The sequence below is a fragment of the Gadus chalcogrammus genome, chromosome 22 (genome assembly GCF_026213295.1).
Source record: "Gadus chalcogrammus isolate NIFS_2021 chromosome 22, NIFS_Gcha_1.0, whole genome shotgun sequence".
Lineage (NCBI taxonomy): Eukaryota > Metazoa > Chordata > Actinopteri > Gadiformes > Gadidae > Gadus > Gadus chalcogrammus.
In genome coordinates, this window is record NC_079433.1 from 2,586,070 (window position 1) to 2,598,751 (window position 12,682).

The window sequence follows — 12,682 nt, forward strand, 5'->3', positions numbered from 1 at the left end:
GAGAGAGAGGAGAGAGAGAGAGAGAGAGAGAGAGAGAGAGAGAGAGAGAGAGAGAGAGAGAGAGAGAGAGAGAGAGAGAGAGAGAGAGAGAGAGAGAGAGAGAGAGAGAGAGAGAGAGAGAGAGAGCGAGAGCGCGCGCGCGCTTGTGATTCACACGCAGACCTTTTTATTCTCTATAACTGACAAATCATGATGACATCTGGGTATACGGACACCGCTGGAACAAGTCCGTGCTCCAGTTTCTTGTTTACAGGGCAGACCAGTCCGCCCATCTCATATATGATTGGTTAGTTTAACTTAGTGACACCAGCCTCTTTCTGAAAGGTTGAGATGTTTTCAACCAGAAGCTGGGAGCGGCCGCACAGAAGGAAAACCGACGCTGGAACAAGAGGCTTTTTGAACACAGGCCATTACAGGTGAAACTTCACTGGAAGCCATTTAGTGTGTTTGCAGTTTAGGATTTATGTCGCTGGTGATGGTGTTGTTACTTCACCCTGCTCCACCTAGGGAACACAACACAATGATGATATCACTTTAGTGCACCACAACCTAACGATGATCTCACTTTAGTACACAACACAACACAATGAAGATCTCACTTTTGTACACAACACAACGATGATCTCACTTTAGTGCACAACACAGCACAATGATGATCTCACTTTAGTACACAACACAATGATGATCTCACTTTAGCACACAACACAAAGATGATCTCACTTTAGTACACAACACAACGATGGTCTCACTTTTGTACACAACACAACGATGGTCTCACTTTAGTACACAACACAATGAAGATCTCACTTTTGTACACAACACAACGATGATCTCACTTTAGTACACAACACAGCACAATGATGATCTCACTTTAGTACACAACACAATGATGATCTCACTTTAGCACACAACACAAAGATGATCTCACTTTAGTACACAACACAACGATGGTCTCACTTTAGTACACAACACAATACAACAACCTGACTTTAAGTACACAATGATATAATCTCACCATAGCATTGATTAGTACACAATAAAACACAATGATGCATGTAACTTTAATGACAAACCGAATTGAAAGTTAGAGCCAGGTTGAAAGGTTTGTTGTTAACATTTAAAATTCAGTTCATTATCACAACGCAAAACTGGAAAATAATATTGATAAACTATGACCAAACCAATGAGTTTATTGTCTTTAAAGCAGACGCCGTGTGCAGTGACCACAGCCGCCATTCGGCGGTTGTCTTGACGTCAGGAGACAAGATGGAGGCCGGTGTTGTGGCAGTTTGTACAGTTGGTGCTGTGGTGCTCGTCTCTGGCGGGACGCCAGGCTGCAGCTACCGGGGCTTTTCAGAGTCAACACTCAGCACACCATGTGACCCAGGCAGCCAATCAGGTCGCCCAGGCAGCCTGTCTTCAAACCAGTCAGATCAGTCCTGGGCCAGCAGCCATCTTGGTTCTACACGCTAGCTGGGTGGGGAACTGAATAAGGATTCATACATTCTATTATTTGATCTGATGAGAGATTATATCTGTTTTCATGATGTTAAAGCTATTTAGATTTAGTATAATTGTGTTAATATTGTATATCATAGGATAGTATAAAATACTGAATAAATGAAAGGCTATCTAAATAACCAAAATCTTAAATGCCATTAATAAATGTTTTTGTGAATGTATAAGTATCACATGGCTTCTTATTTTTTAAGACTAAATATAATAATTTATTATTAATTTCTGTATTTTTTTATTCAATCAAGTCCTAAGGATTAATCTATAACCTAACAGCCTTTAATAATAAACCTAACCTCTAAACGAAATATGTAAACCTAATTTAGCAATAAGTACATTAAATTTATGTAGGCAGAACAATTTTTATGTATTTATTGACAGAATAACCAAACTATGATCCAATTCCCCAAAGAACACAGAAAACCCAGCAAAGAGCATTAAAGCTAAAGCATCCTAGCTCGACTGTGGTAGCCTATGTAGCAATGCAATTCTCTAGCTAGCAGAACTTTAAGGCTGAATCCGAATAATTAGTAGGCCTACATACTATTTCTGTTCAGTGTCTACCACTTGACGGTACTGTCTACGGCTATGCGTAGAACGCCTCCGAACGCTTCCGAACACCGCCGAAACTCCACCGGATGTTTGGAGATGACGTATCTCCCCTCAGATGCCGGCAAAATTACCTTGATAAGTTGCCTGTTTTCCGTCTTGTCATCGTTGCTATCAAATAAAAAATGTCTCTTTTTACTTAATTACTTACTTTACTATTTTACTCTTTTTAATGTCTCTTTTTTTCGATGCTTACTACGACGTCTTTCTGGTGGCGTCGGGTCAGCCATCTCTTCTTCGTTCGTTACCAGACTCCGGTTGCATTGTGGGATAGCGTAGTGAACTCCGTGGTTTACTTTGGCGGTAGTACGCATTCGGAAACGTTTTCCGTACTACACAATGCGTACTGAGCATTCGGACGCGCTATATTTGTGGCGTACTACAAAATACATACTATATAGCAGTCAAGTATGAGTATTCGGATTCAGCCAGAATCTCACTGTCCAAAACCTTGATTCAGAATCTTTGAACATTATTTGAAACATAAAAATGACTAAACAATATAACATAATTTAAATCTTATAAGATGAGGCAGTTAGACCCAAAGCAAAATCGCCATCATGGCGGGTTCATGTTGCCATGTTTCCAAGGGTCACTGAAAGATTGCAGGATTAATCCATTGAGTTATTAATCCATTGAGTTATTATCCATTGAGTTTTCTATCAAAATAAAGTATGAATGTTAATGTAATTAAGCAAATATAGCATCTTTAGTCATCTGAAGTCCCCAAACTGATTGTGATGATTATAGATGACAGTGATCCATTCCATCCTGCTTTAGGAAGAGGAATGTGAGAAGCCTCTTCATGATTTAACTTTAACCCTAAACAGCAAGGAAGCACAAGTCAGGATTAAACATTATCACACACATTATCACTGATGATGTACTATTAATATATTACTATGATGAAGTACTGTTAAAATATGACTGTTAATATATTACTGTGATAAAGAACTGTTAAAGTATTACTATCACTGTTATAAAGTAGTCTGCTAATAAATATAACTGTAAACATATGACTCTGAATAAGTATTGTAAAGTGGTAAAGTACTGACAGAGGTTGGGCCTCAGGAGCCGGATTCTGCCCCTCAGTTTTCTCAGAGCTGGTGTCAGAGCTGGTGTCAGAGTTGGTGTCAGAGCTGGTGTCAGAGCTGGTGTCAGAACCTGGGAAGTATCAGAATGGGAGGTGAAGTCATGAGCTAGATGTATCTAGATCTATAGAGCTGTATAGTCCAGTGAGCTAGATGTATCTAGATCTATAGAGCTGTATAATCCAGTGAGCTAAATGTATCTAGATCCAGAACTGTATCATCCAGTGAGCTAGATGTTACTCGATATACTGAGCTGTATAGTCCAGTAAGCTAGATGTGTCTAGATCTATAGAGCTGTATAGTCTAGTGAGCTAGATGTATCTAGATCTACAGAGCTGTATAGTCCAGTGAGCTAGACACTATTGGTAGTGGCAATAATCATAAGAAACAAACTGCAGTAAAAACACAATTTACTCACCAACTAGTTTGTGTCCCTTGTCTGAAGCTAAGGATCAAGAGAAATGATTAGTGTTGTAACAGTGGTGAATATCCTGATGTTATTATACTTTCATATTCTTAATGCCACAACATCTCAGTGGACATTGGAGGAGGTTCATCAATCAGAAGTGGAGGTTTCTACCACCCAGGCATGAAAACGGGTCAGGGGTGAAAAAGGTGAGAAGGATATTATCCCTCTAGGGGGGTCCAATAGGGTCTAAATATCTTGCAAAACGTGAATCTTATAGTGTGGCCAGTCTTCCGACAGTGTGACATGTTAAATCGTGGTGGAATATCTGAGATTCGTATTGTCTGAACGGTACGCACCGTTGGGTGACGAGTGGAAGACAGACTACGGAGAAGAGCGTCGCTAGCAATTGAAAACATCCGGGGCTGTAGCCCAGAAGAGTCCTTTTAAAATGGGGGTTTGGGGGTTTCTCCCCCGAAGGAAATTTGAAAGTCGTGCTGATGAACATGCAATTGTCACGTAGTTTGAGAAGTAAAGGCAAGACAAATCGTCATGTCTGACTCACGTCGGGGCAGGCCTACTGAATAGGTTAATGTTTACGTTATGGATAGGAAAGTGCACCACATACAGCAGCCAAAATGAGATATTAGAAAAGCCTGTAGCCAAATAAACACTCATGCGCCTAGATGTCAAGTGGACCGGGTTGAATTCACTGCGGGTCTCCTGTATCTGTGCAAACTAGAGCAGCACTAAACAGCAATATCGACATGATGGGCTTTGCATAGAGAATCAAATTTGCAACATTTTGCAACTAATGATTCTAAATTTGCCCATTAATGTACAAGTCAGAATTTTGCGATTTTCACTGGCTACAATATTGCATCTGTCAGTTGTCAAATGTGCTGAACAAAATGTTAAACTTCAATAATTGTTCATATAGTGCATTTATTTAAGCTCTCAGCATAACCATACAGCTTCGCCACATCGGCGGGAAAACCCGGCACACGCAAAGAACATCCATGGAATCAGCCGTTCAAAACCAGTCTGCATGAATCGTATGACAACTGGATGGCAGGGATAAGGAATAGGATGCGGAATAGGAATACACAGCAGGGGAGATCATGAGAGCCACAGCTCGCCGCATAGTAGCCTGGGTGCTTTAAGCGTGGAACAGCTGGATACCGAGTGGGTGAAAAATTATGTGTATGTGTGTGTGTTTGTGTGTCACTCTGTTCGAACCTGTGGACACGGCAGAATTTTGCGGTTTTCACTCGCTACAATGTTGCATCTGTGGCTGCTGGTAATTCAATCACAAAGAAGCAAACTCTACGGGGCTATTTTCAGCATTATGATGTTTTTTTACGGCACAGCGATCCGGGGCTATTCCCAAAAGATCCGGGACTAAAGCCTCGAATGCCCAGGTCTAACGACGGGCCTCCGTCGGGATGTCGGATACGCATTGCAATTCTCCGCCCGATCGATCTTATAGGTTGACAACAAAATATTTGTAAATAGTTTTGTAAATAAACTTCCAAAGCTTTAAAAATCCTATTTGGTATTTTATTGGTCCTGTGCAAAGTAAACAACTTGGCACAGGACCCCCCAGGACCCCCCCCCTCCCCCCATAAATATTTTTTCATTGAATCTACACGATTCACGGAGGTCACCTATTTTGGTTTCAAAACGGCGAATTTCGCCGAAAGGTGAGTGATTTTCATGCCTGACCACCAGACCGCCAGTGTGTGAAGACAACCAATCAGATCATAGGAACCACCACTGGAGAGTTTGATCCACTCACCGTTCCTCTTCTTGTACAGAAGGACTCCAACAACAGCAGCAGCAGCAGCGAGGAGGAGAACAAGCAACCCAATGATGATGGGAATGGTGAGGCCAGTCAGGCCACTCTTGCCTTGAAGGTAAATCCAGAAAATAAAATCAGTTGTGTAATAATAGATGTTGGACAGAGACCCTCTCCCATCCATCCCTCCATCAGTGAAGCACAAGTCAACGTCACGTGATGCTACACACACGACTAACACAACGTCAGTGTAACTATTCCTCTAGAATCTGTTCTGGAGCTCAGGGTCACTCAGGGACTGATCTGAGCCTAGCCCTATTCATAGAACTCATTTACCCACAATCCAACCTGTTCTGCTGCAGTGAGCTACTCCTGAGAGCTGTGTGTTTACCCAGTAGCTTCAGCAGTGTCCAGGTACACCTGGCAGTGGTTGTGATGAGGTCAGGTGGAGGTGGTGAGACATGTGTTCCCCCCCTCCATCCCCTCCAACACCAGTCTTACCCCAGTTGGTCCTGATGAGGGCGGGGTCCAGGGGGGTGGAGATGTCCTCGATGCCTTTCAGCTGGACCACACACTCATACCTCCCCCAGTCCTCCTGTGGGACGGCCTTGAGGTTGAGGTCCACGCTGACCTGGAAGGTCCCGTCGTGGTTGGGGAGGACCTCCCCGGGGTCCACCTGCTCATGGAGCTCCTGGCCGTCTCTCCTCCAGAACACCACCACCCTGTCAGGGTAGAAGCCTGTAGCATGGCACACCACTGGGGAGGAGGGGCTCCTCTGGAGCAGAGACATCCGCGGACGCTCTGGAGAGAGAGGGGGGGGGGGGGGGGGGGGAGATCAGGTGGATGAGGAGCTTGAGGAGGAAGCGTCTCTATATGACTCAATTGATCCTCTGTGTTCCTAAAATAGTGGAGAGAGAGCGAGAGAGAGCGAGGGGGGAGAGAGAGCGAGGGGGGAGAGAGAGCGAGGGGGGGCAGAGGGAGAAAATAAGAGAGGAGGGGGGAGAGGGAGAGAGAGAGCGAGGTGGGGGAGTGGGAGAGAGGACAGGGACTCAGAGACGCGAGTCTGTCAACGCCCACCAGGTCATGTGACTCTACCTGTTCTCTGCAGAGTGCTCTTCCCATAGGACAGGTGCTCCTTCAGCCAATTAACACACTCCTTGGTGAGGTAGTGCTTATCCTGTTCATTACTAGCTCTTAACCCATCCCATCTCTGTTTGGTGCTGAAAGCCTGACGTACTGGAGCGACCCAGGTCAGGGTCTTCAGGTCCAACGCTATGAAGTCCTCTCCATCATAACCAAACTGGTTATAACCATCAGTAGAATCATCATCATCATCCAACTCACAACCATACATCTCCTGATATACGTGGGCACCTGAGAGAGAGAGAGAGAGAGAGAGAGAGAGAGAGAGAGAGAGAGAGAGAGAGAGAGAGAGAGAGAGAGAGAGAGAGAGAGAGAGAGAGAGAGATGGAAGGAGGGAAAAGAGAAGGGTTAGATTAGCTGTAATTGATTCTTCATTAACATTAAACACACACAGACGTCACAACACAAACCATATGAGCATTACTATAAGATAACTCATTATGATCAATAAATGAAACCACAGAGAATAAGAGCAGCCAGAGCCTTTGGACGGATGTGCCTCTGCCTCAGGTGACCCGCGGGCAGTTTGACACGGAGCCTCTTCAGAACACACCCCTACACTACCCTACATACAAATACTACTACACTGAGTACTGCTACACTGAGTACTGCTACACCGAGTACTGCTACACTGAGTACTGCTACACTGAGTACTGCTACACTGAGTACTGCTACACTGAGTACTGCTACACTGAGTACTACTACACTAATAATACACTGTATTCAGTGTAGTAGTACTCAGTGTTCACCGTGTAACTCTTCTTCTGCTCCGTTCATCCAATGTCTAAACTTTTATTCTTTTCTTTCTCAGCCCTGAGTCCTGCTGCTGCTGAGGCCCGGTGGAGCCCCCCCCCCCTCCAGGCTAGGACGCGCACGGGCGCGCGTGTGTGTGTGTGTGTGTGTGTGTGTGTGTGTGTGTGTGTGTGTGTGTGTGTGTGTGTGTGTGTGTGTGTGTGTGTGTGTGTGTGTGTGTGTGTTTAGGAGTATGGTGAATCTTTATCCTGGGGTTAAATGATGGATATCTCCATGTGAGAGGTCAGACAGTAGATATAAACTTACCTCCTGTCTGGTTAAAGCGCTGCTTGGCAATCCCAATGTTGGCTTTGAAGGCCTGCTGGGAACCCAGAGAGAGTCCATTGCTCCTCTCCAGGTAGTCGGGGTTATCTCTGGTGAGCTGCTCCATCCAGTCCTGTTTGAGGACTGTTCTCTGGGTGTTGCTGTCAAAGTGAACCATCTGAACTCCATCCACCATCCCAACAACAACAAACTCTGGGAAGGTTGTGAGTCCAGACGACGCCGTGTAGAAATACTGCAGAGAGTGAAGCACTGTAGACAGACAGACAGACAGGTTAATGCGGTACATCACTGTAGACAGACAGACAGACAGGTTAATACGGTACATCACCGTAGACAGACAGACTGACAGGTAGCTGTACATCACTATAGACAGACAGACAGACAGACAGACAGGTTAATACGGTACATCACTGTAGACAGACAGACAGACAGACAGGTAGCTGTACATCACTGTAGACAGACAGACAGGTTACGACAGACAGGTTAATACTGTTCATCCCTCTAGACAGAAAGGCCCATGGCCCCTCCCCCTGCTCTATGGCTCCCCCTGTCCTATGGCCCCGCCCCCTGTCCCATGGCTCCGCCCCCTGGCCGTCCAGGTAATGTAGGAACCTTCAGTTTGATCTTATTGACATCAAAACATCTCACTGTAGCCTACAGCACTGGCTGTCCAGACCTTCAACTACAACACAACCTGCTGCCTCTTAATCATTCATGCTGACATGAATATTAAACTATTATTTAAATAACTATTAAAATGTTGTCATAATTATAAGCATATTGGTGGATTTCCGTGTTCGATTACGGCATTTTAAAATTGCCATCATTGGAAAAAGAATAATAGAATAATGTAATTATTTTATATCAGAATAATGGATTGATAGCAATGTCAATAATTATATTATTGTGTGTCTGCGTGTGTCTATGCGTTTGTGCACGTGTGTGATGATTCTCCACGAACTTAGAAAAGTTAACAACAAGATATCTCTGAATGTAAATATAACACCTAGGATTAAAAGTAGAATTATAGAAGACATCGGATTCCCTCCAAACTGAAGTTTAATGTTTGGTTCTGATAATAGATTGTAGCCTACATTTAGGAACGACGTCATCAAACCATTGCGCTGGTTTCTTTTTCACAGTTCGAACCAAAAATAAATGTTCTTATATTAGTTCAAATATACACAGTAAAAGATGAATCATGTTGTGGATTAATTGAACTCATTAGAGAGGATAATCAAAAACTTTTCAAACGAATTACGGAATCTAAGCATCGTGTCTTGAGGGACCATAACCGAACCTTTTGGAAAGATAGTTTTTGAAAAGTAAAAACTTGAGTCAGTCTTACCTGAGGACACACCGTGACCAAAGACCAACAGCAGCAGCCCTATTAGCGCCTTCATATCGATGTATTCATAAGCACAGCTCGATGAGATTATCCACAGAGACGTGACTCCGACTCCAGCATCAGACGCACTGACCAGGAAACCTGCGAAGTGCGAACAAGAGACGGATCACAAGGGAGAGGCCGTTCTGGACCAATAGGAATTCAATACGGCTGCGACGTCATTGGTTACCAGGAGAACGTGAAGTGAAACTAACTCAAACACATTTGTTTGTGTGCGTGCGTTTGTGTGTTTTTATTGGTGTGTGTGTGTGTGTGTGTGTGTGTGTGTGTGTGTGTGTGTGTGTGTGTGTGTGTGTGTGTGTGTGTGTGTGTGTGTGTGTGTGTGTGTGTGTGTGTGTGTGTGTGTGTGATCCACAGTCCTGACCAGCGTTAGTGTGACTAGAGTTCATATTTCTTATGATCTTCCTCCACTAGCGTCCTGATATCAGATGTCTTACTGTCCGTCCACACCAGAAGCGAATTGAGCGACCAAATCGCCGGAAGTCATTCACTTTCTATGGGCAAGAGCGACCAGAGCGACCAAAGCGACCAACGCTACCAGCGGCCAAAGTTGAGCGACCAGAGCGTCAAAAAGAAGTTGAAAACTTTTTAACTTTATGCAAATGACTATTATTACCAAACACTGACAGCCAATCGGAATGTAGACGCTCTTCGCTTGCGTGGATCCCAGGGAACATCGGCAGGCACTTTGGTTCCTACCTACCTTTATTCACTCACTGAACAAAATGTCGGCTGAAGTATTAATCGCGGCTGTAACTGGGCACCCGGTGTTGTACGAACCCACCCTTTTTCAGTTCAGAGATCGAAACGCCATAGTGGTTTGGATATCAAGTGATGATAAGCGGGAGTATTTATAGGCTACATCTAGAACGTTCGTATTTAAGCGGGAATCATTATAATTTGCTCTACATGCCACCAATCTAACCAACCAATCGCATGTAGCATGCTTTAAACAAAACCATCAAAGTATTTGAAATCGTCACATAAACAAACTAATCGACAAGACGAGGGATAAATGACAAGGGATATATCTCTTGTCTTTTATCCCTCTATTCCCCACTATTCACGGAGCCTGAGGTGAATAATTTTTAATTAAATAGTCTAGATAGATAGATAGTCAAGTCTTTATTAATACCAAACGACACAAATCGTCGGGAATCCATTTAGGTGGTTCGTCCCACACAGGACAGTAGCCTACAATACCACACAGAACAAGTCTGACTGGATAATACACACAATACATCACATTAAAACTAGACACGCGTTGATAGATAGATAGACAGAAAGGCCTAGATAGATCGATAGATATGTTCCATTATTTGCCTTGCGCAGACAACCAGTCCTGTGCACGTATGCAAATTAGCCATGTGTCCCAACGTCTATTTGTTTTGAATGCGACGAATGAGTGCAGATCATGATTTGCAGATCCAGATCACTGAAACATATTTTAACTACTACAGCACGCAGGGTTTTTTGTTCTCGGTTGTAATTAGCCTACATTTTAGGATTTTTTTATATTGGGGGGAATCACTGTCCTACTTGTTGTCGAAGCACTTTATCGAACAAGCAAAACAGTCTCGGCAATATGGCCAAGGTGTATGGGAGAGTTCACTATTTGATATGGCTGTCTGTAGGGCCTACTAAACGCATACGGTTCCTTTAAATGCGTCTGCATAATTGAATTGTACGTCATGAGCGACTTGAGCGACCAAAGCGAACAGAAAAATTCGCAGCGAAACTTTGTGAGCGACCAGAGCGTCTTTGCAAAACACACACAGACCCAACACACATCTACACACACACACACACACACACACGCACTCATAAACACACACATTGTCGAGGTGCCACACCCTTTCAGAGAGCGCAGTGCGCCTCCATTTTGTGTCTGCTGCTGCTGAAGGAGGAAATACCCTCGGTTCCTCTGAACAACACAGAACAGCAGAACCCGCCTGCTGGCCGGAGCTCATAGCTTCAGATGTTATGACACAGAGGTCAACTTTCAACACATCATGTTCAATCATTGATTCTGTGATCCAAGAAGTCAAAATGGAATATAGATGCAATATAACTTTAAAAAATTGTCAACAATATTTTCTGTGGTGATTTTACAGTTTAATTCTAGTACACTCTAGTCTACAAGGTGAACGCATTGTGTGGTACAGCTCGAACATGTGCTGAGAAGACCATCAGCACCACATCGCCCCGTGTGGCCACATCGACCCAGTACTGGAACTAGGTTATAGGAAATCACATGAAGTTGATATTTGAATCTGTGTGTGTGTGTGTGTGTGTGTGTGTGTGTGTGTGTGTGTGTGTGTGTGTGTGTGTGTGTGTGTGTGTGTGTGTGTGTGTGTGTGTGTGTGTGTGTGTGTGTGTGTGTGTGTGTGTGTGTGTGTGTGTGTGTGTGTGTGTGTGTGTGTGTGCAGACGCAGATTGACACACAGGCTACCCTACGCCACAGCCACGGGGCCAAGATGTGCAAGGGGCTGGGCCAGACTATTTAAAAAAAAAAATGTGTAGAAAATATAGGAATTCCGTTTCCAGTCAGGGTTGCGAGAGTGTGTCTGTGTGTGTGTGTGTGTATGTTCTCACTTTAGTACACAACGATGATCTCACTTTAGTACACAACACAATGAAACAACCTGACTTTCAGTACACAACACGATAATCTCACCTTTAGTACACAATAAAATATGATCTGACTTCAATAAAAAACTGAATTGAAAGTTAGAGCCAGGGTCAAAGGTTTGTTAACATTTACAATACAGTTCATTACAACTAGGGGTGTAACGGTACACGTATTTGTACCGAACCGTCACGGTACAGGCATTTCGGAGCGGTTACAGAGGTGTACCGCGGTACATAAAAGTGGCGTACATAGCGGGCAACGATCGTCTAATAGTCGAATAGTCGAATATCGAATAATGAATGTGACTATCGTTATTTATTACACGGCTCTTCTCAATGCTGTTGAACGCTCCGTTGACTTGCATGGGCCTTCACAACTTCAGGTGGTGAAAATCGTCCTCGGTTGCTAAGCAACGTCAACGTCTTCGGCGGACTATTTCTCTGCGGATCAACACTACGAATGCTGGCAACAAATAAATTGTAAAAAGACACATTGTGTGAAGTTATATTTTTGACGTCTCTAGTTCATGCAGGCTGTGTTCAGTTAAATAAATAAATAAATAGTGATCCGTTTTTGGCGCATGTAGGTCTATCTGCCTAAGCCCACGTTTAAATAATTTTGATGTTGAATGTTGATTGAAATAAACAGATTGATTTTACACAAATCATAAAAGCCGCTCCCTGTGTCATTGTGTGTGCGTGTATCTGAGGAGCGTGCGTCCGTGGGGGGTTCTTGATTGAGCGATTTTCGAATATTATTTGAATACTGTCGGATACTATCGAATAGTATTTTTTGCCAGAAATGCACATCCCTAGCACACGCATTTGAAAAGGCACCATCCAGGTGCTACTAGCACTGTTGCTGTGGAAAAAAAAACGAGCTGTGCAAACCCAACTCATGACACTATTTCAACAACCACTGTCTGGCAATTCAGAAATGCAAATGCCATAACCAAGTTTATTGGTGTTTTCATCGCGGCTGATCTACAGCCATTCTCCGTTGT

General features: G+C 43.7%; 1 protein-coding gene and 1 long non-coding RNA gene across 3 annotated transcripts; one reads left to right on the plus strand and one right to left on the minus strand.

Annotated features, from left to right (window-relative positions):
* The first annotated feature begins 159 nt into the window (after positions 1-159).
* LOC130375664 (uncharacterized) lies at positions 160-2,654 on the plus strand. The gene is made up of 2 exons (XR_008893892.1): positions 160-416; positions 1,205-2,654. It is a non-coding gene; the product is annotated as an uncharacterized LOC130375664 (long non-coding RNA).
* On the minus strand, positions 1,808-9,739 carry LOC130375608 (major histocompatibility complex class I-related gene protein-like). Of its 2 annotated transcripts, none has more exons than XM_056582636.1 (9): positions 9,664-9,739; positions 8,988-9,128; positions 7,622-7,888; positions 6,515-6,793; positions 5,921-6,220; positions 5,420-5,530; positions 3,634-3,660; positions 3,180-3,288; positions 1,808-2,946 (listed from the first exon to the last, which is right to left on the minus strand). In XM_056582636.1, exons 1-9 carry the CDS (start codon positions 9,722-9,724, stop codon positions 2,928-2,930), a joined length of 1,314 nt encoding a protein of 437 aa, XP_056438611.1. In that variant the 5' UTR covers positions 9,725-9,739; the 3' UTR covers positions 1,808-2,927. The 2 variants fall into 2 exon arrangements, with proteins under 2 accessions (XP_056438611.1, XP_056438612.1); XM_056582637.1 differs by lacking the exon at positions 9,664-9,739 and adding an exon at positions 9,412-9,451 and having other exon boundaries at positions 1,809-2,946.
* Positions 9,740-12,682: the final 2,943 nt, after the last annotated feature.

What these genes read in the sequence shown, in the direction of transcription:
- LOC130375608 (XM_056582636.1), bottom strand. Translation starts at nt 9,724, where the DNA reads ATGTTCCCTGGGATCCACGCAAGCGAAGAGCGTCTACATTCCGATTGG. An exon ending in CGATTGGCTGTCAGTGTTTG is followed by an intron (nt 9,129 to 9,663) that starts GTAATAATAGTC and finishes CGCACTTCGCAG; the next exon opens with GTTTCCTGGTCAGTGCGTCT. An exon ending in TCTGTACAAGAAGAGGAACG is followed by an intron (nt 3,661 to 5,419) that starts GTGAGTGGATCA and finishes CTTGATCCTTAG; the next exon opens with CTTCAGACAAGGGACACAAA.